The 25110-nt window shown below is 53.3% G+C and overlaps 2 protein-coding genes across 2 annotated transcripts; one reads left to right on the forward strand and one right to left on the reverse strand.

The window, feature by feature from the left end:
• On the reverse strand, positions 1-13308 carry DDX20 (DEAD-box helicase 20; the record flags this gene model as incomplete). Its single annotated transcript, XM_084275823.1, has 13 exons — positions 1-1305; positions 1969-2070; positions 2158-2263; positions 2967-3049; positions 3336-3394; positions 3717-3855; positions 4364-4506; positions 4588-4702; positions 4992-5160; positions 6157-6251; positions 6326-6823; positions 12742-12856; positions 13147-13308. The coding sequence occupies 13 exons, from the start codon at positions 13306-13308 to the stop codon at positions 209-211; spliced, it is 2883 nt and encodes a 960-aa protein (XP_084131949.1). The 3' UTR covers positions 1-208.
• Positions 13304-23790, forward strand: INKA2 (inka box actin regulator 2). The gene is made up of 2 exons (XM_084275907.1): positions 13304-13342; positions 22361-23790. Exons 1-2 carry the CDS (start codon positions 13307-13309, stop codon positions 23321-23323), a joined length of 999 nt encoding a protein of 332 aa, XP_084132033.1. The 5' UTR covers positions 13304-13306; the 3' UTR covers positions 23324-23790.
• The last annotated feature ends 1320 nt before the right edge of the window (positions 23791-25110 follow it).

Here is a 25110-nt window from a genome sequence, read left to right on the forward strand (position 1 = left end):
CATGTCCTTTTATTAACAAGTTCTAGTAACACCATCACTGGAACACGTGTGAAACATTCACCTAGACACACCTTGTTATGAAAAACATTGTTTTCCCCAGTTTTACACAATGTCTGGTTACGTCTGTCAGGGTCCTCCTAGACCAGCAGTTTTTCCCCAGCTCATGTCCGTTCCTGGCTCCACCCAGCCCGAGCCCAGCAGCACCCCATCAATCACCACTCTTCAGCAGCTCCTGCAGATAGATGGAGTTCATGTGGTAGGCATTCATCCAGCTGAACGGCCTGTAGCTCCTCCTGTAGTGTGACACTGCAGCGTAGTAGTCTTGCCATGCTTGGTAGTAAGATCTCCAGTAGTTTTTGTACGTCCAGGCCTCATATGGAACCCCATCATCCCAAGAGCTGCAGGAGCAGTTGTCTTCAGTTCTTCTTGTGGAAGGGTTAGGGAATTCCTGGGAAAGGCTTTTCTTGTGTTTAGCATTTTGTTTCAGAACTTTCTTTTTGGCTTGATTTTGCTTTGGGATCTGCAATGGCTCCTGAGGCTTCTCTGGTACAGAGTCCTCATGACTCTGATGCCTTCTAGGAACAGCTTTCTTCTCCCTTGGATCTGAAAATGCTTCAAAGCACGAGTTATTTTCCCTGCTGTTGAAGGAAGCCCTGGAACTGTAAGAACCATCACTGTCACCAGACACAACACCGTTTGCTACCACCTCTGTGTTATATTCCATCTCCTTCCACTCTACATCACCATTTTTGGGGAGCTCACACCGTTCTCCTGGGCCTGAATAGCTTCTCAGAATTTCAACCTCTCTCTCCATCCCTTTTTCAATGAAATACTCATAGTCTTCAACAAACTCTGAGAAGCTCCAGGGATTGTCCTGCTGGTTTTTGAAAGAAGACAAGCATGGAATCCTGGGAAGATTGTTTTTTAAGGTCTCTTTATCTGGAGACTGAGTGGTGTGTTGCTCATCCGTTCTGGAGACAGTTTTGACTTGATTCCTCTGTTCTGTGTGGCAACTGGAAATTTGGGGTTTTCTATTACCTTTTGCTGTATTTGCAGAATTTGTGCATGTTTTAATCTGCTTTTGCTTCAGAGGCTTTTTTGGCCTTTCTACAGAAGAGTTATCACGTGGAAGTTTAGAAAGAGGCTGAGGTACCTCTGCAAAACTATTCTGGCCAGGCTGCAGTATGGGTTCCTCTGGGCTGTGACACACAGTGTCAGAATTCACTGAAGCACCTGCACATGTAACAGGTTTGACTTCTACCTCCCCATCTTCAAACTGATCCATCATTCCAGGAGGGATAGGCTCTGCACAGAAGGGAAACAAGCAGGCACTCAATTAAGTGCATCCTTCCCTCTAGAACTCAAGCAAGTACTGAAGTAAAGCCTTGCAAAATTGCAGGTAGGACGTTAAGATGCTAAGTTAGGGCTACAGACCGACCCCTTCAATTCCTGAAAGAGCTCAAATAGCCAGAACATCATCTTCCTGGGAGGCATCCATAAGCTGGTCAAGACAAGCAGCAATGCATTACTTGTCACCTCTTTTTCATGTCTGTCTTAGACTAAAATAAACCCAGAACTTAGATAAAGAGGCAAATGCTACATTTCAAGCAAAACAGCTTCCGGAAAAAACAAGGGAAGCAAATCCTTTCCTTCTCCTACTGACTTGCAGCCTGGGAAAGGCTTAACAGTAGATTTCTGGGAATCTATGTCATTATGCAGTTGCTTAAGCAACAACTGGATGCAGAGTTCCTCTCCCTATCCATAGGCACTAGCATGTCTTCCACTGCTTCATACAACTGTGGCAGTTACACAAGCAGTCACAGCAGAGAGCATGGAATACCTGTACCAAAATTAAAGCAACTTTGGCAGGGAACACACACCTCAGCTCCCCAGGGACTTGTCTGAAGCTTTGAACCAAGAGAAAACAACTAACAAAAGCCCCAGTTGCACTCACAGGACAGAGCATACCTGGCAGAGGAAGCAGCTGAAGATTACACTTCTGAGCGATTTTCATCATGATGTTTTCTTCCTCTCCGCGGCAGCAGTAGGTCACAGACAAGCCTAAAGTTCCTGGGACACACAAGAGCAAGTGTAAGTACCCAGCCAGGGCCAGGGGAGGTCCCACAAGCCCAAGGAATCCACAAGACTGCCTCTTACCAAAGCGCCCAGCTCTGCCAATGCGATGCATGTATGTCTCCCAGTCTAACGGCACGTCCAGGTTGATGACCAGGTTCACCTTCTCAGCATCAATCCCACGAGACGTCTTCAGGAAAGGAGAGAGAAGGGAAAGGTGAGCATGATGAACAGCTCTTTAAATAAATGCCATACCTTTGGGAGTAACTGCTGCTCACACAGCAACTTTTTAGCTGTTACAGTACACAATGAAGCACCTACACCTCTCCAGTCAGTCTACAGTATTACACGTGAAACAAGCTTGTGGCATCAGAACCATGAAAACAGGGACCATTTTGCTTACACCTTCTACACATCAAACACAAGGAAGCACGCTGCTTCCCCCAGCATCAAAACACCCCGTGCTGCAGCGTGTGGGAATCTTCTCACACCAGGACCTCAAACTGGAGAAAGATACATCAACAAAAAGCTGAGTGTGCCTCAAACATAACCACTGCTCTGTGTAAAGTCGCTTGGGACATCACTGCTGTGAGCATGGTGTACTAGAGAAACAAATTCCTCCTTCCCATAGCACCTCTCCAAAGTGAACAAATCTACTCCTCTGATAAACCTGTAAGCTCCTGCAAACCAACAGACAAATTAAACATTATTCTGGGACCACATCAAGGAATAGGGAACAATTTCTAGGTTTCACAGTAAAAATAAGTCGCACACAGTGCTCAGGTCTCCTGCTTTATCAGTACATTTATCTTCTGTTCAATCCCAAAGCAAATCTAATTCTCTGAAGTAACTTTATGAACCATCCACATGTACAATGTAGAGCACTAACTCACCAAGTCTGTGGAAATCAGGACTCTGCAGTGGAACTGCTTTAATTTAGCCATAGCATCGAGTCGCTGACTTTGATTCATGTTGCCTAGAAAGATAAAAATTAGAAGCAGATTCTGTGAGTAAGCTTTCTCTTTACAAATAAAAATGACTCTCAAACAAATGTGAAAATAGGAAAGTTAAACAATCAATGTAGAAATTAATTAATAAGCCCTAAAGACTTCAAAGAAGGTTCAAACTAAAGAAGGTTCAAACACTATTCTCCACTATTTAACCAGAGGCCAGGCAAACCAAGATTCAAGATTAACGTTCCTATTTTAGGTCCCATTTATGCCCCACTTCAACAGAATCAGAACGTTTTGAAACAGGCTTACCTGAGATGCACTCTGCAGGGAAGCCTCTAGACGTCAGTATTTCTGCAAGATGCTGAGCCCTGACAACACAGCAGAGCTGTAATTAACAGCACAGCCCTAACGACCCAGTGCAGTTCTCACAGGCTGCTCTTTACATTCCAAACCCGCCCCTTTTCATCACCTCCCAGATGGAAAAGTCTTACTGTACCGTGTATGAGGTACCACCACCCTAAAGCATTCCTGTTTCCCTCATTTTTATGGCATTCCTCTGGCTGTATTTCAGGTCTGAAAGTCATGTACCACTCTGAGACCTTACAGGTCTATATGAGCTCCTCCACAGCTGGACATTACAACCACTGCTTTACACCATGCTGCTTACAGATTTTATTTAGAGTTTGTTACCTGCTATGCAAATTTGAGAAGACTAAGGCTTGATTAAATGGAATCTTGCTGAACAGCTCCTGCAGGTGCTGGGTTTTTTCCTCAAATGTTTTATGTGGAAGCGGGTGGGAATTCACAATCTTGTAATACTGCTTCAGCCCTGAGCAGGAACCAAAAGCACTCATCAGATTCAGGGCTTCCATAACCAACATGCACAGTGCTGTATTAGTAATAACATCTGTCACTGCAGCTAAAACTAAGACTTTAAACAAGCACAGACTGAGGGTAGACCTGCTTGCTCTCTACAACTCCCTGGAAGGAGGGTGTAGCCAGGTGGGGGTCAGTATCTTCTCCCAAGTAACAAGTGACAGGACAAGAGGAAATGGCCTTTAGTTGCACCAGGGGAGGTTTAGGTTGGATATAATGAAAAATTTCTTCACTGAAGGGGGTTTCAAGCACTGGAACAGCCCAGGACAGTGCTGGTGTTAATGGCTGGACTCGATCTTAAAGACCCTTTCCAACCTAAACAATTCTGTGATTCATAAATTAGTCAACTCACCTATGGAAGGAAATTATGAATAATCCCAAATTTTAAGAGGCACATTTCGGTTTTAGCACATTCCTTAATCTACTGATAGCAATATCAGTCTAAGTGGATTTCTACTTACCAATGAGACTTGGATCAGTAGGGTTCAGCCTCACAAACGTTGGGTCTCTCATGTACCTGGTCAAAGCATTAGCCAACGATTCAGGGTAAGTAGCAGAAACAGCAAGCATCTGTTTATTGACTGGTAGCGAAGAGTAAATCCAACTGTGAGACAAAGAAATAGGAATGACTAACAAGTATGTATGTAATCTACTGATAAGTGCTTAAAATAAATGCTTTTCCTACTTGATTTGCTCCTGAAAGCTGCCTTCTTCCAGAAGCTTGTCTGCTTCATCAAGAATGAAAAGCCGGATACTGGCTGTGTTCAGGTAGTCCAACTCTATGAGCTGTTTTATTCGACCTGAAGACAGAGGAGAAAAGGTGAATGGGCTTCAAGAATATAAACTAAACTGAGTTTCTAATGCTGGTTTTCAGAGTTTTTTAAAAGCTTAATTTTAATCTGGCCTAAAATGGGCACATTTGGAACGTCCTCTCACCCAAAATACCTGGTCTAAAAGTCTCTGGCACCAGCCTTTGAGACCATTCCCCATTGCTAAAACAGCCCAAACACCCCCAAGGCTTCCAAAGCACCAACTGTTGTACCAGGGAGTCTCCCAGCGTTTCTGACACTCACTGAGGCTCCTCCATACCTGGGGAGCCGACTGCTATGTGGCACTTCTTTAGCCTGGCCTTGTCCTGGTTCAGAGGGGTCCCGCCGATGAAGACGTGGCATTCCAAGCCCTCCATTTTAATCCCGATAGCGGTGATCACCGCGTGGATCTGCACCGCGATCTCCCGCGTAGGGGCCAGGATCAGGATCTGCGGGGGACAAGGGTTACACCCGAAAGCTGCCGGACCCTCCCGAAGGGCAGAGCCCGGCGTCGAGCTCTCAAAGAGCATCTCACAGGAGACGCCGCCGTTTAGATCATAGAATTGTGGGGGTTGGAAGGGACCTCGAGAGATCATCGGGTCCAACCCCCCTGCCAAAGCAGCTCCCTAGGACATCACTCAGATAGGCGTCCAGACAGGTCTTGAATCTCTCCAGAGAAGGAGACTCCACACCCCCTGGGCAGCCTGTCCCAGGGCTCCCTCACCCTCACTGGGGAAAAGTTCTTCCCCATGTTGGTGTGGAACTCCCTGTGCTCCAACTTGCAGCCATTGCCCCTTGTCCTGTCCCCACAGACACTGAAAAGGGGCTGGCTAATTCCCCCTGCATCCCTTGCTTCAGATAATTATAAACTTTAATTAGGTGCCCCCTTAGTCTTCTCTTCTCAAGGCTGAACAGTCCCAGCTCACTCAGCCTGTCCTCATAGGGAAGATGCTCCAGGCCCTTAATCATCTTTGTAGCCCTTCTCTGGACTCTCTCCAGGAGATCCCTGTCCTTTTTATACCAAGGAGCCCAGAACTGGACACAACACTCCAGGTGGGGTCTGACCAGGGCAGAGCAGAGGGGGAGGATCCCCTCCTGTGACCTGCTGCCCACACTCCTCCTGATGCCCCCAGGATCCCATTGTCTCTCTCAGCCCCCAGGGCACGCTGCTGGCTCATGGCCACCCTGTCATCTACCAGGACCCCCAGGTCCTTCTCTGCAGAGCTCCTCTCCAGCAGGTCACCCCCAGCCTGTACTGATACAAACGGTTGTTCCTTCCCAGGTTTCACACTCTACACTTGCTTTTGTTGAATTTCATCCGGTCTCTCCCTGCCCAGCTCTCCAGCCTGGCCAGGTCTCGCTGGACGGCAGAAGGAGCGATGCCCCCCCCGGGGACCAGCCCTCCCCCCCCCTCACCCCGCCCCGGCCACGGGCCCCGGGATCACCTGCGTGACGGGGCTCTCCAGCAGCACGGCGTCCAGGGCGACGGCGGAGAAGACGCAGGTTTTGCCGGTGCCGGACTTGGCCTGCACGATGAGATCTGCAAAGAGCCGCCACAGCCGTCAGCGGCGGCTCCCCCGCGCCCCGGCCCCGCGCCCCGGCCCCGCGCCTCACCCAGGCCGCAGCGCCCCAGCGGGATCGCCTTCAGCTGGACCGGCGACGGCCTGTGGAACCCCGCCGCCTCCAGCCCCGCCAGCACCGGCGCCGACAGCAGCAGCGACCCGAAGTCGGACGGGCCGCCGGGCACCAACACGTCGCGCGTACGGAACCGTCCCTCGGCCGCCACCGGCGCCTCCGTGGGCGCCGCCATCTTGGGGAGGGGGGAAGAAGGAGGAAGCGGCGGGGGCGGTGCCTGGAGAGACGCGCCGTTAGCCCGCGCCGAGCCGCCAGGGGGCGCCGCAGCCGCCCGCTCCGGCCGGTGCCGGTAGCAGCGGCCCTGCGGGGGGAAGCGGAGCGGGGCAGGAGGGGCCGGGCCCTGGCCCCGCGGCCTCCCGCCTGCGCGCGGCCTCTGTTCCGTGAAGGGCGCCGGAGCTCGGGCGTGGGGCCGGGGATCGGAACCGCCGGAGGCCTCGCCGTACACCCGTGAGCTCTCGGGGGGAGCGAACGAGCGCGCTGGGCCCAGGCCGGGGCGGCTGCAGGCCCAGGCCCAGGCCTGCAGGGAAGGGCCGAGGAGGAGGCCGCAGGGACGGCGAGGGGGAGAACAGGGACAAGTAGGACGGAGATGAGGAGGGCGAGGGCAGAACTGCGCTGGCAGAGCAGTGCCAGACTGTACCTGCCAGTCAGGGCTGATCCCTCGGCCAGCCAGCGTAAGGAAAGAGCAGCCCAATGGCTCGGCCCTCCTTTGGCTGCCCCCAGGGGGAAGGAGCCCCTCACTCCACGCTGAAACCGGGGCTCTGGGAAAGACAGACAGCACAGCGCTCACTTCAGCAAAGGCCAAACACATTCACGTGCTCTGTGTGCAGTAACGGCTGCAGATCACTTACTTGAAGTTGTGGGCAGTTCTGTGTGTATCAGCCTTTATTGTCAGAGCAGTTTGGAGGCTCTGGACAGGCGGCTGCCATTCGCTGCAGAGGGATTGGAAAGCATCTCAGCAGTGGCTGTACAAGCACATACACTGTGTCGTCATTCTGCAGCCGGTAGGAGTCTCAATGGCTCTGGGGGTACCACAGGCTTTGTCACGCCTGTGACATTCCTCACATTTATTTCTTGGTGGGGGGAAGGAAAGTCAGGCAAATTCTAGTCGGTAGTTTTTAGCATTCTGACATTTTCAAGTGAGTATCTGAGTACTGACTGAGAGTGGGGGCCCCCAGGACAAAGAGCAGTTTGAGCCTGGAGAGTTCACCCCTCCCTAGTCGGGACAGACCAGATGGCAGGGGTGAGAACCGTCCCCAGAGCAGAGGTAACAGGATAGCTAACTACAAGCATGCTGTTAGTTCCAATTATTTTTTAATTTTTAAGTGGATATTCCCATTGGTCCTCAAGGGGAAATGAGTCTCCAACATGAGATAATTATCTCCGGATAAATCTGGGAAAGGAGACAAAGGCACCTGGACATCACAAATGTTTGATTAAATACAGCCTCTCCTAACCCTTTTAAATTGATGTGATTTAAGCAGACAATGAAGAGCAGTCAGAAGTGTCTGTTCCCATGGGGGCAGGGCAGAGATGACAGAACAGCCCCAAGCAGCCCTCCCCATGAACCGCTCCCCCCTCATTTTCCTCACCCACTCCTTTTCTCCCTCGAGGTTGCATACGCCTTGCAGCACAACCAAGGCCATTTGGAGACCCATTACTTTCCGTGGTGCCTCCTTAACGAGGCTTCAGGCACGTGACCTTGATTCAGAAAGATGCACCGTTTGTGGGTGTTTAATTTTCCACTGGGTGCTGGAGGGAGGGACTCCACACCCCCTCCATGTCTGTAGGCTGAGAAACCCTTCCACACCACGACTGGCAGGTTTTCTGTCCCTCTCCCTTCGGCTCTGACCTTCACTGGTGGGGCTGGGTCAGGTTTGGGTCATGCAGCTGTATCCGTGGGGCTGATGGAAGGTTTTGTTTCTCCCTTAACCCTTATTCCTGTAGAGAACCTTAACTGCTACTGCTCCTAACTGTGTAAAGCCTCTGTCTGCTGCATCCTCTGCCCTGAACCGGTGTATAAATAGCAACCCTCCACCTCCAGGCCTTGTTCTACCCCAGTGACTCTGGTACTGAGTTCACATTGTCCACGTCCACGTGTGGGCCCAGCCAAGGGGAGTCTGCAGCTGTGCTGTGACACTGCTTTGCTTCCGTGAGACCCAAAGGATCTGTTCCTGCTCAGAGCAGCCTTGGGAAACCTTGACAATTAATCTGAACACTCTGCAGGCAGAATAGGTCCTGGGGAAGGATTTAGGGTAGTAAAAGAAGTAGATAAGACCTCCTGAGCTGCAATATTAATATAATAACTGGTTCTCATGAAGGGATATAAACTCTCTAGCTCAGGGTCAGAAACCAACCTCTGGCTTCTGGGGCTTAGAAGAAAACTCTTGCTAGGGAAAACTCTTGCTCCCCTGTCTACTGGGTGCATGTTTTATTCCCCCAGGACAGGGCTCACCACTTTTTGTCCCTGCCAGGAAGCACAAACTACATATTTAATTCTGTTTCCACACAAGATTTGTTTTCCTCTGAATCAATAGATCAACTTTGGGTAAGTGATGCCCTGTGCAGCACGTGATGCTGATGCTCAAGCTCAGGTTCTTGCTCCTTCAGACTAGAAAACACTTGTCTGCAAACTCCCAGCAGCAGGGCAAAGGTCTGTGTGCCAGGGTCCCGGTGCAGCTTGCCTTGCACCCAGACCTCCCAAGGCTCACACGAGCAGTGCCAAGAAACACCTTGCCCAGCACTCAGTAGCTGTGCTCAGTACTCACCCCAGCTGTACCCATCTCCTCTCCATCCACAGCAGGTTAATTCTTTGAAAGCCTGGGGCAAACTGCTCATGGGGAAGTTGCACTGGCCTCCAGAAGGGTCAGGTTGTGTCCATCCTTTGGGAACACATCCATTACAGACTGGAGCTCTAAACAAGCACCTGCCTTGTCTTGTGCCTTTGGCTTCCAAGGATTTGCCTCTCCTGTCTGCCAAGACATGGGATTATTCAGAACAAACCTGGGTTTGCACAATATTCATAAAATACTTTTGAGGTGAGATAATCCCATCCTCCTCTCCCAGGCGTGTTCAGATGGAGAGAGGGAACTTTCTCTGCTCCTCGCAGCAGGAGTGACTCACCCTGCAGAGCGTGGGGGGGTGTGTGTGTGTGTTTACACTGCCATGGAGACTCTGCTTGTACAGTACAGCACACTGTACTGGAAAGGGCCATTGATCTCAGCATCGACAGGGATTGATATTCACCACCAAAAACTGACTCCAAACACCCTGCACAGCCAGTTTCCCTTGGGGGAAAACCCCCAAAAAGCTGTGTGGGAGCAGCAGAGTCTCTGGGGCAGGAGAATCTTTGGTGCTCCCATAATTGGCAGAGTCAGAGGCACACCCAGCAGCAGCTACAGGTAAAAACACATCAGAAAGGAGATGTCAGTCCAGAACAGCTCTTTCAGCTGCAGCAGTGAGAAGCATCAGGACTTTGCTGCTGTCCTTTTCCTCCAGAGAACAAAGTATCATCCCATTTTAATCTTAGATATGCTTTTACACCAAGGTTTGCTGAATTATGTTTCAGCCAGTATGAACAGGATCTAGGTCAGCAAAACACAGTCAGCCACAGTGTAATCCAACAGCCCTTTAACACACAGTGAATGCAGGAGGATTCCCCTGCCCTGGCACTCCAGTGTGAGCAGAGGGGTGTCAGCAGCTGGAATTTGGTTGGAGTTAAAAGTTTTCTTTTTGGGATGGGGGTGTAGTGAGGCAGGAAGACATCAGGAGCTATAAGGGCCACAAGACTGATTACACTAAATTAGGCTTAATGAAAGAAATGGCCACATTTTGGGGGTAATTAATCTCCTGATGCACAAATACAAACACAGAATCGCAGTTCTGACATTGCACTCTTACCTGTTTTGGCTGGATGTTTATGCCTCAGTGGATTTAAAGGAGGATGGAAGGAATTCAGGTCAAGCTGCAGCTTCAGTGGGAAGAAACTCTGAAAGGTCTGTCTTTGGTGTGGGAGAGAGTAAAATGAGAGAAAACTCAGTGATAACCATGCTCGTGAGCTCAGCACATCGTGTGGAAGCCCTGAGAAACCAGATCAATGACCTGAAAGACAAATGAGACAAGCCTTCAGCTGGGGAGGGATGAAGGAAGGGATGAGGCAGTTCATGTATGTGGAATACACCACCCTAAAAGGTATATTCTAGGTTGGTTTTTTTTCCCAAGGATCCCAGTTTTTCATTTTAGCATGAAATAAGACATGCAGCTTTCTGCTTAAGGGTGTTCTAGTCTCTGCTCTCTTTTTCTTGGAGACCTGGTTTTCCCCTGCACCATCTGCTCGTGGGCTGCACCCCAGCAGAGTGGAAGGAGTGCAGGGCCTGGCACCAAGTGTCAATGGGGCTTTGAGCCAGTTGTCTACATGGAAAAGAGAAACCTTGCTTAGTGGGGAAATGCTGCTGAGAAAGTATTTCAGATGTTTCCTCTTCTCTTGCAAGTTCCCAGGAGTTTGGAGCACACGAATATTCTGGGTTTTTTCTTCAGTCTATGCTCGTGAACTCCTTCATCAGCCTCACAGGACATGAGCAGCCCCACAGGCTGAAAAACATCCAAAAAATACCTTAAACAGAAGCTAGAGGCTGTTCCCCTGCCTGGAGAGCACACAGCTCAGTGTCCTGCATGTGTTCCAGGAGCTTTCTGGAACCAGCTGCCATGTACATGTGCAGTTGGCCTCCTGAAGGCTAGATGTGCTGGAAAATATAACATGGGTTGACTTAGATTTGATGTTTCAGATAACCATGCATTCCTTGTGTCTGTCTTGTACTGGAATATCCAATGCACTGTGAAAATCATCAGTGAAATCTGTGCCTGGGATAATCCCTGCTCTGATTTCATGCAGGTTCTCAAGGTGCCCAAGCCATCTACTTTGTCTAGCCACAGTAACCCCAGGGAACAGAACTCCCCCTCGCTGCCTGCTCTCAGTCTGCTCCCCACCAAATGTAAGAGAGTTCCTAAAAAATACTGCTGTTCAAAGCTGCTTTGGGTAAATTAAGCACATGGGCAGTTTTCAGCTTAAACCACCTGAACCAAGGTCCATGTATTGCACGTGAAGAGAACACACCATCGTGCTTAGCTTTGGTGCCATGCCACAAGGCTGTGGTGTCTCTGTGGCATTGACAGAACTGAGATAACCCAGTAAATGAGAGAACCAGAGAAGAAAGAAAGGCCTTGAGCCACTCAGGGAGCACAGAAACCTGGACTCTGACACCGTGGCTGTCACCCGAGGCACAGAAAGAGGAAGGGGCAGTTGGGTCACTCCCTGCACTGTTAATAATGGGCAGGGGTGGGTGTTTCAGCCTGGAGGCTCCACATGGGGCCATCTTTCTGATTCCTCACCGCTGACTGGCTGTTCCAACCTGCCATATGATCCTTGACATGCGCGGGTAGGCTGGGGGCAGACGTACCCCAACCCTGGGCCGTGGGGAACAGCCAGCTGGCCAACAGATCCAGCCAGGTTCTGAGAGCAACCCTGTTGCTGTGCTAGCTGGCTGAGGCTTTAAGACAGACCCAGGACTGGCAGGTATCCCGTTCACAGCATGGCATACCCCCTTGGAAGCCATTAACTTCTTGCTAAGGTCATTTCTTTAACACATGACTATTCCCTGCACCAGGTTCTGCAGGCCCTCGAAGAGAGCAGCAGTTTCCACACTGCTTTGATAGGAAAAGGAAACCCTCAAATAGGCAAAAAGACGGGGAGGTTTGGCCCACAGTAAGAGAGATGCTGGGAGGATCAGTGTTAACTCTACAGCCTTTCCCAACATGCACGAAAGGCCAGATTGCAAATTCCTGATTTAAATTGGATTTTGACACAAAGGTCAGCTTTCCAAACCACCAAGGCTGATTGCTGCAAACACAGAAGATCCCATTACCAACTACAGAAAAATCTTTTCCTTCAGAAAGAATAAAGACCTGGGAAGGCAAAGACTTCAGCCAGTCTTTGTCAATTCTCACATTTCTGGAAAGGAAAAAAAAAAACAAACCAAAAAGCAAGTAATCACATTTTTCATCCCACATTTGAAAACATCCTACTGATTCCCTGCAGGATTCAGATGAGCCTTGCCAACCCGGTACTGGGGACTCAGCGTTTGTCGTCTAAACAAGGCATTGTGCATGAGCTGAGAATAATACACAGAGAGGAAGAGAGAGGGAGATGAAAGAAACACTGAAAAATGCAAAGGCAGCCCCAATCCTGCGCTGAGGAGTGAATCTGAGGCACCAGCATCCCTCCTGCGCGGGAAGTTTCCAATGGCTGCTGCGTTCCGGGAGCCGAGATACGGCTGGGAAAGCACAGCAAGGGCCAGACTGCTCCTCTGAACAATAAATCCACCACAAGTATCACCCCGCACCTGCTCTTCGCCGCTCTCTAACGGGCCGTCTGCTCACGGCGAAGCGGGGCCGGGGCAGCCGGGGCACCCCCGGCAGCGTGACCCGGAGGGCCGAGAGCCTGGGCGGCTCCGCAGCCTGCGGGGAGCGGGGCCGGGGCAGGGGGGTTCACCCCGGGGCGGGCTGTCTCTGCGGAGCCCCGGGCAGCAACCGCCCCGCGGAGCATCCGCGCTGGGAGAAGGGACGGCGAAGCCCCGCTCTGCCGAGCTCGGTGCGGGTTCCCCGCAAGAAGCCTCTCGCCGTTCGCCACTCCCGGGGCCCCGGAACCAGGCGGGGGGGGGGGGGGGGAATGAGACCTTCCCCCCCCCCCCCCCCCGCCGGGAAGCGGCTCCCGAGGGGCGGCCCCGGCCCCGCTGCAGCCCAGCCACCCGCCCGCCCGCGCCGGGCTCTGCCCCGGCGGCAGCCACCGCCCCCCGGTGCCGCCCCCCGGGCTGCCCGCCGAGACCCCCCCGCCCGGCTGCGCTCCCCGAGCCGCGGGTGGCTGAGCGGGCGGAGCGCTCGCATGGAGCGGCCGCGCTGAGCCGGGCCATGGACCACCACCTGCGCCGGCTGAAGCAGGAGCTGGTAAGGGGGCGGCGGGCGGGGGTCTCTCGGCCAGCCCCGCCCGGGGCTCGGCCCGCCGTGGCGGTGCCTGCGCGGTGCGCGGAACGCCCGGCTCGGCGGGGCTCGGCCCTTGGTGCGGACGCGGAGGGGGCTCCGCCGCGGGACGGCAGCTGCCGGCGGGAGAGCGGGGCGGGTCCCGGCCGCATCCAGCCTTCGCCGGGCCGCGGGACTTCGGGGTGTCCCCCCCGCCCGCCGGCTGCTCCCCGGCTGTATCGGCGCCCGGGCAGGGGGCAGGTCCGTGCGTCTGCGAGGGGGGGAACGGGGGCTCGGGGGTCGCGGGGGCTGCGACAACCAGGGTGCCAGCGAAGATCAGAAACCAAAGAAACATTTACAGCATCTCTGGAGAGAACAAGTTTACGGGAAACAAAGTGATGTAGGGGGAGCGCGCGATTGCCACCCTGCTACCTCCTGAACCACTTCTTTAATAGGAAACCCTTTGTCATAAATCAGCACCGCTCTCTCCCTCCCCCCGGCTCCTTCCCAGACCGTAACCTCCCCCGCTGAACTTGCTCGGGCTTGTCCGCACGGCAGGAGGTGTCGCTGGGTCTGCCAGGGTGGCTGGGGAGGAAGAACCCATCATCCCAAAGCCGGGTTCCAGCCTTGGAGGCTCTGGCTGGGGAGCAGGGCGCTGAGACACGAACAGGTGAGGAGAACAAAAGGGGAAGGCGAGGCAGAGCAGGGACGGGGTGGGGGGTAAGTTCTGAGCGCACAGCACCATCCATCCCGGGTTAGGATGCTGCTTCCACCCGGGATCGCTGTCCTGCCCGCGCCACGGGGAAGGGTTCGCGTGTGAGCAGCAGGGGTTGGAGTAGGTAGAGACCGGCAAAGGGAGAGCCGTGCCCAGGGCAGCACCAGGGATGGGCAGAGCTGTGGTCCCACACTGGCCTGTGAACCTCGCACAGCGGCGTTTCACCCGCAATAAACAGGGCAGCAAACAGCGACGTGTAACGTGCTGGCCACGGCCGTGCTTCCCTGGCAAGCTGGGCTGGGAGACACGCTAAAACAAAGGGAAACGGGAGTCACTGCCGTGCTGTGCTCTGGGGGTGATGGATGAAACACAAACTGCAACCCGGGATGTGTGCAGGATAGTCTGGAGAAGCCTTAAAATCTGAGCGGCTTGGAAGGTGAAGTGGCTAAAGAGTAACTCCCAAAAGACCCTGCTTAGAGTATGTTGTCTATTTAACTGAGCAGTTTCTGAGCAGTGTTTTTAATAGAAGCCCAAACGTTGCACCCCTGTGCGTGAGCCTAAAACATTCCCACTTTGTAGTGTGCAGCACAAGCTCTGAGGAAGCTGAGGATGCTCCAGGGGAAGGCAGAACCCTCACGCTGAACGTGAAAACAAAACAATACTTCAGAGAACACTCTGGGTTTGCTCAGACCCTCACTCTGATGCAGTCCTGGTTGGGGTTTGCACTGGACAAATGCAATTTGGATCATATTAATAACCCAGCCTTCACTGGGCAAAGATCCACACGTACCTCTGACTTGCACTGGGCAGGGGCAGTTGTGACTTCACCAAAAGCAGCCGGGTCCTCCTGCGCTTGGGTTTCACCAGTCACATTCTTTCCCCTTCCCACCCCCCAGCTTTTGTTGCTTAAACTTGAAAACTTCCTTGGACACCAGATTCTCAGGGTATCAGAGTGCAGCCTGGGAGCTGTGGGGAGCACAGCCGTGCCAGGACAGCCCGCAGGGTGACAGCTGGAGAGACCCTCTGCCTTTGACACAGCAGGAAACAACCCCTCTCCTCAGCAACTTCAGCGAGCTGCAGACTGTATTTAGCAAAGGGAGGGGGACTGTATTAATTGAAGCAACTGTAAATGAGATCCTGAGCAAGAACAGCTTTTAAAAATCAATACTGTCAAGGTAGTCTGGAATTGAAATAGATTAATGTTTCTTTAAAGACCAGCAAGCAGTGAGGACAGACAGCTGGGACCATCTGCATTGGCTGGTGAGTGGGAACTGAACCTCTTGACCCTGCTTCTCTGCCACTTTCTTCCTTACTGGGCAGGCTGTGCCCCTGGATGCTAAATGCACCATAACCAGGAATCATGCGGGAGGAATGGTGGGAAGGGCTCAGCCTCCTGGGGACAATGAGCCACCTTGTGTGCAGCTGGATGGGACTCCAGTTCCAGGGCAGTGCAGAGACTGGGGTTTGCATCACGTCCAAGGAGCGGGTGGGAGAGATGCAGAGCAGCAGCAGGGGCAATGCAGGGCTGGTCTGTGCCCTGTCCGAGGAGCAGACTTGAGGCTGGTCAGCCAAACACCTGAAAGCTGAGGCTGTTCAGCCAGCAGAAGCTTAGCTGGTCCCAGTGCAAACTGCTGCAGCCTCTGGCTGGTTTTGAGGAGGGGATTTTCTCAAAAAAGAGCAGATCTTGGCCCAGTTCCCAAGGAAAGGTCATCTTTAAGTGCAACTCTATCCCTCACCAGTGTGGGACTGGAGGATTCCAGCTCTGATTTGTCTTTCTCCTGCTTTGTGCATTAAACCCAGATTTAAATAACAGTGGGCTTGGCTTGGGCTGCTGTGTGCCCAGGCACTGACACAGCCGCTGCGCTGAGATCACACTGTGCTTCACCAGACACCCCACAGATGAGCCTGGGTCTGGGTGTGCTCACACTCATCCTCATGGCATCTCTGGGGAGGCTCTGCCACTGCTCCCTGGGCTGAACCTGACCTGTTTCAGTCAACAGGAGATTTCCTGTTCCAATCCATGTTTTCCTTTGTATGCTGATAGTTTCTGGCACGAGTAGTGTCCCTGCACTGGGAATTCAGTCAGAAGCTTCCCCACAGGAATGCTTCATGGCCAGGAGATCCTGGTGTGGCACATCCATCCTCCCCAGCCAGGTGTGGGGTCTGGGGCAGCTCTGCACTGGGCTTCATCTTGTCCTGGTGCTGCCCCCAGCCCCTGGAGCTGTTTCAGCTGAGCTGTGCAGCCCTCTGCACCTCAGTCACTGTAAGTCACGAATACAGAAACCTTGTTCACCTCCTCTGGAGAGTTCCTGGGGTTTTAGGGCTGCAGAGTGGTTTGTGGGAACAGACAGTGCTGGTTTGTAGGGCTGGCATGGAGTAAGTTGTGCTCCCCCACTCCTACCATCCATCCTTGGCAGGGCAGCTGTGCAGAGCTTGTGACTCTCCCATTCATCCTGATACTGAAATTCCTCTTGACTTTACCAGCTGGACAGAGCCTGCAGGCACCATGGAGGCACAGAACACGATGGCTGCTCTGCGAGTTACAGGCTGTTCCCTCAGCTGAAAGATGAGATTTAACAAGAACTGTCCTGCCTGGGGATGAGCAGAGAGGGGTTTCATCCCCACCCCTCACGCTGCGGATGCAGTTACCTCTGTAAGCTTTGGCACAGGGGTTCTCTGTGTTCACACAGAGTAACATCAGTGTCTGTACCATGGAATGGGGGTCTCCAGGCTCTTCTAGGGGAAGAATAAGCACTTACCACCCAGCACAGGGCAGATCTCTCTTGCATTTGGGGCTTGTGTGGCTGTAATGGGCAAGGAGTCACAGTCAAGTCAGCTGGAGCTGTAGTTTTACTTTGCATGTTTTGGTCTTTCTTGAGGATTCCAGGATATTCCTGAGCTTTCTGCTGCTTTTTTCCTAGGAGAAAAAGTATTAAGGTAGGCACCTAGAGCAAACTGCACCACTCTGATTTGATCTGCTGAACATTCTCCCTGCACATTCATCATGAGTGCATCACATTATCAAGTCTGACAGAGTCTTCCTCCCTTCCTACATTAATTTCTGTCCTGGTAGACAGCATTTCTTGCTATGAATATCTCCCAGGAACAGAACATTTGGTCTGAGAGAGAGATACAGCCACTCCTTGTACTCCTTGTCTCATGCAGGGTCCCACTGCATTAACTCTATCACCCTCAGAAAGGACTCTGCTGTGCTGTGACTGCTGCTGTGGCTGCAGGAGCAGCTCCTGATTTGCAGCAGCCTGGGCAGAGGTGACAGACCTCAGGGGGTAACGCAGCTCCCTTGGTGCCTGATGATGAAATGGTCCCTCTGAGGCTGGCTCTGCCCATGGCTGCTGGGGACAGCCTTAGACACTTGGCTGGTTGTCACAGGGTCTTGTTCTTTCCTTGGAGAAGCTCGACAGCAGATGTCCAGTCACACGTAACCTGGGGAGAGAGAGAAGCTGCTGTCGTGGGCTTTGTCTGCTTGTTTACTTCCCAAGACAACACAGACTCTTTTAACTCCCAGCTGCACGTATCCAGGGACACTACAGACCAGAGCCCCTGGTGAAGCCAACACTTTGAACCATCCTCTTCAATGGCCAGTCCATACACCGAGGCTTGTGGGTCCCCCCGGGGTTGGGAGTGGAAGTCTGGAGGTTGGAGTTCTTCTCCATCCATTTATTTCCTGGTTGTAGAGAACTGATTTCCTAATTGGCCTTTAAATGTAGCAAGTGTGACTGGGAAGCACAGGAGGGTATCACTGCGATGGAAAGGGAGGTGGTTGAGCCAGGGAGGAGGTGAGTGGTGTGAGCCATACCTGTGAAACCCCTTTGGTGGAGTTTCAGCATCCTTCCTCTTCCTGGTAAACAGAGAGCTCAGGGTTAGCATCCTAATTTGCACCTAAAACACTCTGGAAAGATGAGAGGTAGAGGCTGGTAATTCCTGTGGTAACATGGAAGGGCAAAAAGCAGATCCCAGGCCCTTGGCATCCATCAAGGGGAGGACAAGGAAGGCACAACACCAAGCTGGGCAGCAGCTCTCCAAGCCCTGCAGCGTGCTCAGCACAGTTACCCCAGCCACAATCCCAGGCTTGTTGAAGATTAATCCAGTTAGTGACCCAAAGGAAAACACAGAAACAATATCAGCAGCTCAGCAGCTCTGAAATCATTTTGGTCTCTGTTCTGTCACCCTCGTTAGACACCGATTGTTTGTTGCTGGATCTGTTGCCTCTCAGCACTATTATTAAGAGCTGCTATTTGCCATTTGTTCTTTCCTGTCCTCTTAGCAATAACTTCCTCTCTCTGCAGCTCTTTTACCCAAGAGCTGGACATCTGTCTTCCTCCTCACTGCCACAAACAGGCTCAGAGCTGCTCTGTGCCGCCCTGTCCCCTGTGCTCAGCTGAGAGCTGAGGGGCTGTTCGCTGGGTTTTTCCTCTTCTCCCATCAGCATCACAAAGCTGCTGCAGTGCTGGGCTGGCCAGATGTGCAGAGGGGCTGGGAACGGGCAGCTGCAGCTCATGGCTGCGTGGGAACTGAGTTCTGAGAGCTCGGTGACCCAGATGCTGACAGGAAAACTCTGGGTTCCCCACGGGGGTTCACCTGGGTGGTGAACTCCCCCTTGTCTGCACCTCTTGGGTGCTCTTGGGGGAGCACCAGTAACTGCCAGAGGATGTTCCTTGGGGTGAGTTGTCCTCCTGCTGTGTTAATCGGGGAGGGAAGATCACTGATTGATGAACTCTGTAGACTAATTATGGTCCTAGTCGTGGGAATAAGTATTTAGAGGCCATAATTAAGAGGCATGGCTTGCAAAGTGACTGGAGCCTTTGCCACACACAAGGAAGGGCTCCCAACATCAAAATAACAACCCCAAACTCTCTGAACTCTGCCACTTTTGAGAGATGCTGGTTGTTGGGTGGTGATGTTTGTCCCTCGTGGTGAATGTCCCTTGATGATCACTTGAGAGGGTTTGAAAGGCTTTTGAATGTTGGGCTTCAGTTTTCAATGGGGGATGGGGGGAGCTGCAGTTTCAGGGAGCTTTGCTTGGGAGAAGCAGGTAGCCAGAGCTGCTGTGGTCGTGCCCAGGCAGGAGGATCCATCTGGGGGTGATAAACTTTCCTTTCTCCAGCAGGAAAGTAACATCTCACACCAAATCCTGGCCACTGAAGTGGAAGATGCTCCTCACAGCTGGGCTCAGCCCTGTGTGTGCTCCCCTTGCTATAAAAGGCTTGTTCAGAGCTGGACTGGAACTTCCCCACGCCGACTTTTAGGGACTGCAAAGGTTTCAGGAATAATAAGATGCAGTTTGAGGCATCTGATCTGTAGCTGGTTTAGAGAGAGGAGTTTGAACATCTGTGAGTTGTCACCTTTCTGATTTGGTGTTTCTTGGAAGCAGCAGTGCCAAACCAGCCCTGGTAGTGAAGCACAAAGCATCTCATGTTAGACACTCAGAGTCCCTGGAAACGCTGCTGTACCTGAGCAGAGAGCAGCAGGTACAGGGGAGGAGGATGCTGACACCAGAGCTCTGCTAGACCCACAGTTTTGCAGTGGGTTTCCCTGCTCTGCAGCATGACCATTCAAGGGGCTGATTCACCATCAGGTCTGGGATTTGCAGCTCAGACAGAGCATCTCCCGATGGGCCGTGCTGACCAGCTTACATAACACCACTTGCATAACCCCAGCAAGCAGGGTCAGGCTCCTTCTCCATGGCAAATCGAGGCTCTCTGGGGTTTCGTGTCGCATTCACGCTCTGTTTGGAATTGTGCTTCAGCTCATCACAAATTCCAGCTCCTTCACATGCAGCCTGTGAGCTCAGAGCCACCCAGGGGCATCCCTTCAGCTCCAAGTTTCTTGCAGGCAGAGCATCCCTTTGACTTCCAGCCCAACCTGCTGGATCCTTCCTAGGAAGTGTTTTCCTCTAGCAGCCCAGGTCTGTTCTTCCAGACAGCACAGGTACCTCCAGGAGCAGAGGGGCTGTTTGCTGGGCCTTCTGCCTTGCACAGCCCAACGTCTGGGCAGAGCTGGGAGCCTCAGGACCTCAAACTCTCTTGCTGACAGTGGGATTCACACTGCCAGAGGGATGCTGAGGCCGCAGGGCAGGATGTGTCCCACCCAAAGCAGGTTGCTGGTAGAGGGAAGATGTGTTCTGTCCCATCAATGCCCATTTCTGCTGTGAGGGTTTGGCTGGGCATCGGGGAGAAACACCCAAACCTCACAGTCCCTTATGAGAAAGCATTTCCAGGGATGAGACCGTGTCTGCTCCTCCTCCAGTGCCTGGGCTGGCGCCAGGTTTGGCAGGACCAGCTGGGTTCTTGAGAAAGAAGAGGGCTGGAGCCTGAGCTTTTGGGGCTGGGGTCTTCTCCTGTCAGCAGGAGACAGGATCTGCCTGGGAGAAGTGACCCCGCTGATGGCAAAGGCTGGTGATGAAACTTCAGTGCTTAATAAGGCCCTACAGGGTAAGGCTCAGTCCTAACAATGCCACCCATCAAGGGGGAGTTAATTGAATCAGGGAGGGAACAGCAGCACCGCCCAGCATATGCTGAGGGCTGGATCAGCCCCAGGACCCTCCCCACTCACCCTGCGTGGTCACAGCGCGGGGCAGCCAGGGGATTTGGGGGGGGGGGGGGGGGGGGCAGCCAATGAGGGGCCAGGCTGGCTCCAAATCCAGCTTCTTGCAAAGCCCCAGATAAACCAGCCTGCCAGTAATAAGGAGAGAAAGGTTAGGAGGAGAAGCATTACAGCAGATCTGGAGAGGTAAGGTGATAGCTTTGTCTGAGGCTTGGAGAGCATATGGCCCTGGCTTCTGTATGGGGAGCCCAAGGGCTGGGCTGGGAGGGGGGCACTGTTTGTCTGCCTGGCTGCAGTACCAGAGCTTTATTTGCTGATGGTAAAATATCAGCTCCCTCCAGACACTGGATGGCACAAGGAACTAAGCACACTTTTCTGTGCCTTCATCGCTGGTGTGCTCACTGGGGGGGAATCAGCTCCTGGGGAGTAAAGCTCTGAAAAGAAAAACTCACCATCATCTGCCGACTGGTTTAAAGGTTTGGGGGCTGAAATGGGGATTTGTGGTCAGCAGCTCTCCAGGAGCTTTCCAACTGCAGAGATGGAGCCTTAGGGAGGATCCAGTGCTCACACCCAGGTCCAGAACAAGTAACTGAGCTCATGTAGTTAAAGTGGAGAGCTGCAAGAGCAAAGCTGGACAGCATAAAGCTGAGCACAAGGCGTACCTGTCCCTTTTCACCCTCAGCACGAGATTATCACTGTACTAAAGCCACGAGGAGCCTTTTAAACTGTTCATGAGAGAACAGGCTGAAGCTTTTCCTGGGCAGTGGTAATCTCTGCAATACCCCACATCGGTGTGACCTGTCTGCACCTCCAGCCCTACCATCCCCTGCTGCTCTGCTCTTCCCTCTCCTCCCCATTCCCCACTCCCCCTCCCTGCTAAAAAAAAGAGGCAGCTGTTGGGAAGTAGAGCCATTTGTTTCATGATGCTGCTGTGGGAATATGATCCAGAGGCTACATGACAGGAAAAGAACAGAGAGCAAGAGGAGGGGGAAATGAGAAGGTCTGGACAAGAACTTGGATATTTTAAGTCTGGTACAGCAAATTAAATCCTTGCAGTGGGGTTCTGGGGTGCAGAACTGCTGCTGAGGGTCTTTGCCTGGGAGCCAGAGGGATTGCTAGTTAAACGTGGGTGATTTCCGAGCTTGTTTGTTGTTGTCTACAAGATGAAGTGCACTGAGGTGTCTTTGATTGTCCTCTAATGAGAGGTGCCTGTAATGAGGGTGTTAGGGTCAGAAGACACACTGTGTAGTAACAAGGGAATCCTTACCCAGGTTTGATTTTAATTTACTTGAGGTAAATTAGTGCCTGCAGAAGGCTCTTCTGTTCATTAGTCCTACCCCTGGTTTCAGTCAGCAACAGGGCACTGGAGACAGAGGCAGAACAATATGGTAAAACTGGAGGCAGCCCAAACCATCCCCAGTTCTGTGCCCTGGGGTTCTGCCAAGCAACGAATGGAAACTCCATCTATTTATTCCTCTTGTCAGGTCAGAGAGAAAAAAAATTCTCTCCTGTCAGGTTCACTTGTGCCCAGAAACTCCTAGAAAGTCTGAGGCACCCAGCACGGGCTGTGCCAGCAGGTGGGTGGGGAGGCAGGATGCACCCAAGATGCAGTCAGCAGGGGGGAGGGGGGTGTTTTGGGGAGCTCTCCTGCCTTTTGGTCAGAATCCTTTTGCTCTCCCCCCGCTCCCAGAGCCACTGACCTGCTGTCTGCTCCCTTCCCTCCGCAGCTCTCCATGAAGGAGGTGGGAGACGGGCTGCACGAGCAGATGAACTGCATGATGGGTGCGCTGCAGGAGCTGAAACTCCTCCAGGTCCAGACAGCCCTGGAGCAGCTGGACATCTCGGGGAGCCCAAGCACCGAGCAGCACCGGTGCTGCCGGGGCAGCCGGGACGTGCCCAGGGCCCGGCAGGACCAGCGGCCGCAGCGGGAGGGACGCAGCTCCCCCCCGTCCCTCACATGTGCTGGGCCACAGCCAGGGGGATGGTCCTGCCCCGCTGCGCTCCCGGGGGGCAGCCAGCTTGGGGACACCCCCTCCTCCTTCAGGAGCTGCTCTGGTGAGGGTGCTGATCACCCAAAAGGACCTTCCACCAGAGCAGAGAGCATCCACCTGAGGAAATTGGAGCCCAGTAGCCAGGGGACATCTGTGGGGTGGCCAGCGTGCCAGGAGTGCCTGGGATGTGACGATGGCCATGACTGGACATCCTCCCTGATGTCCCAGAGCCGGAACCGGCAGCCCCTGGTCTTGGGGGATAACATCTTTGCAGACTTGGTTGGGAACTGGTTGGATCTGCCAGAGCTGGAGAAGAAGGGGGAGAAGAGCGAGGCATCGCTGTCCACGAGCAGATCCCAGGAGCTCTGCAGGAAGTTCTCCCTGACAGCCAACATCTTCAAGAAGTTCCTGAGGAGCGTCCGGCCAGACCGGGACAGGCTGCTCAAGGAGAAGCCTTGCTGGCTTCCTCCTGAGGACAAACAGCCCAAGATTTCCAAGAGACCCAAAAAGATCAGCAAACTCAAGGGGACATTTTACTTCCCACTTCATGGGAACATCCAGAGCCACCACAGCAAAGCTGAGAGGTGCCCAAGGGTGGAAAGCAACAGCAGCAAAGCCAAAACTGGCACCAAGAAAGTCCACAAGACCATAGACTACCCCCAGCCCGGGTTTGACATCAACACAGCTGTTTGGGTCTGAGTCTGTGGGCATCCTCTGCTCTGTTCCACACTGGAGAGGAGCTCAAGGCTGTACATGTCTCTCCAGAAGACCCCGAGCACTCAGCGTGGACTGAGGGGGAAGGAACAGGCTGTGGCTTCGTCCCCTCTGCGCATCGTTCCCCAGAGCAGCCAGACAAGCAGCAGCCCCACGCTGGGACTGAGACCTGCAGAACCCATCTGAACCTCTGGCAGCTCCAGGGTGAGGGGTGCCAGGGCCAAGCAGCTCCTGGAGCTGGGCTTAGAAAGCCTCTGTGGGGCCCAGTCCTCATCTCCTGCCCCAGCAGCTGCAGCCCCACGGTGTGCATGGGTGTGTGTGAGTGTGCAAATATATCTACAGGGGGGTTAAAGTCTCTGGTCTTACTTGTGTGCACTTAAACCTGGGTCTGAGCCCAGCAAGGCCAGTGCTGGACCCAAAGCACTGGTTGTTTAAGCCAAGAGAAGTTTGAATTTACAAACTGGAAGGGTTGTGAAGTGGGGGTGCTGTACCCCAGCTCAGCTGCAGCCTATCCCCCCAAACCACATCTCTGCTGCACCCCCTGCACCTCTCCTTCCCCTGCCAGTTAAACCAGCAGGACACTGGGCTCCCTTCAGAGGGCTGTGACCCCCCAGCTCTCCGGGCTCTGCTGCCCACAGGTCACACGTGTTACAGGGTTAATTGTTTGGGTTCCCTGAGATACAAAGTCGCAGCAGCTGATGGTTGTTGTTGTTGTGGTTTCCTTTGCTGTCGGGTACAAACCTTGTCTGGAAAGAGCCAAGTTCCTCAGTGTCCAGCTCAGAGATCCCAATAAAGTGGCACCAGCCTCCTGCACTGTCTCCATCCCAGGACCACCCTCAGTCCCCCTCTCACCAGCACAGAAGCTTCTGGGTCCCAGCTGAGGGGTCGTGGAGGGCTCAGGGTGGGGGGTGGGAGCTGGGGGGTGGTTTGTGTTCTCAGCCAAGAGAGTTCCCATCCAAGGAGAGGTGGTAAATCACTGCAGGGAGAGGAGCTGCAGCCAGGGGTCCGAGCCAGGGTCCCACCACAGCCCTGACACACATTGAGAGCCTCAGGGTGACACTTGGGCGTCCACCTTCCTCCCCAGTGGAGGGGGACGGGGCTGGGGAGCCCCCAGGGCCATCCAGCTCCTGCCACAGGACCCCCTTTGCTGGCTTCAGGAGCTAAATGGGGTTGAAACAAGTGCCCAGGACCCCCATCACGACAGCAGCACAGCACTGGAGGGGGTGGGGGGCTGCCCCTGTTCCCCAGGGCCAGGAGTCAGCAGGCTGGGAGGGCACAGCCAGGCAGCGCTGCAGAAACCTGTTCTGCTCACTCCAGGCTTAGGAGGGGCTTATGTGCAGCACTGTCATTTTTTTAGCATGCAATTCTATTCCTGTTGTAACTTCCCAAGGCAGAGAGGCCAGTGGAGCAGGGGCAAATTAAATATAGGCACAAGCAAGCCCTGTTCCTGCCCATACAAGGAGAGGAGAGCGGGTCAGCATGGAAGCTGGGCTCAGCAGTTTCTCAGGAACCTGAGTTGCAAGCAAGCTTTTGTTTCCCCTCCACACTGGCTTTGGGGCTGCTTGTTCCCCCCCTTCACGTTTCTGAATGCCAAAGGGCTGTCTCTAAAGCATTTTGCTTCCCTCCTGTCAGTAGTTCATCCTGTTTGCTACAAACACAGGTCCCAGCACCCACCTGCCCACAGAGGAGCAGCAGCACAGGAGGGACCAACAGCTTTTCCTACACCAACCACAGCCCCCCCCCAGGGCTGCCCCAGCACAGCCCAGGGCACA

This window comes from Gallinula chloropus (assembly GCF_964237585.1).
Source record: "Gallinula chloropus genome assembly, chromosome: 27".
Lineage (NCBI taxonomy): Eukaryota > Metazoa > Chordata > Aves > Gruiformes > Rallidae > Gallinula > Gallinula chloropus.

Excerpts from the sequence above, each read along its gene's own strand:
- INKA2 (XM_084275907.1), top strand. The coding sequence starts at position 13,307 with ATGGACCACCACCTGCGCCGGCTGAAGCAGGAGCTG. Across the intron at positions 13,343-22,360 it reads GCCGGCTGAAGCAGGAGCTG|CTCTCCATGAAGGAGGTGGG; the intron begins GTAAGGGGGCGG and ends TTCCCTCCGCAG.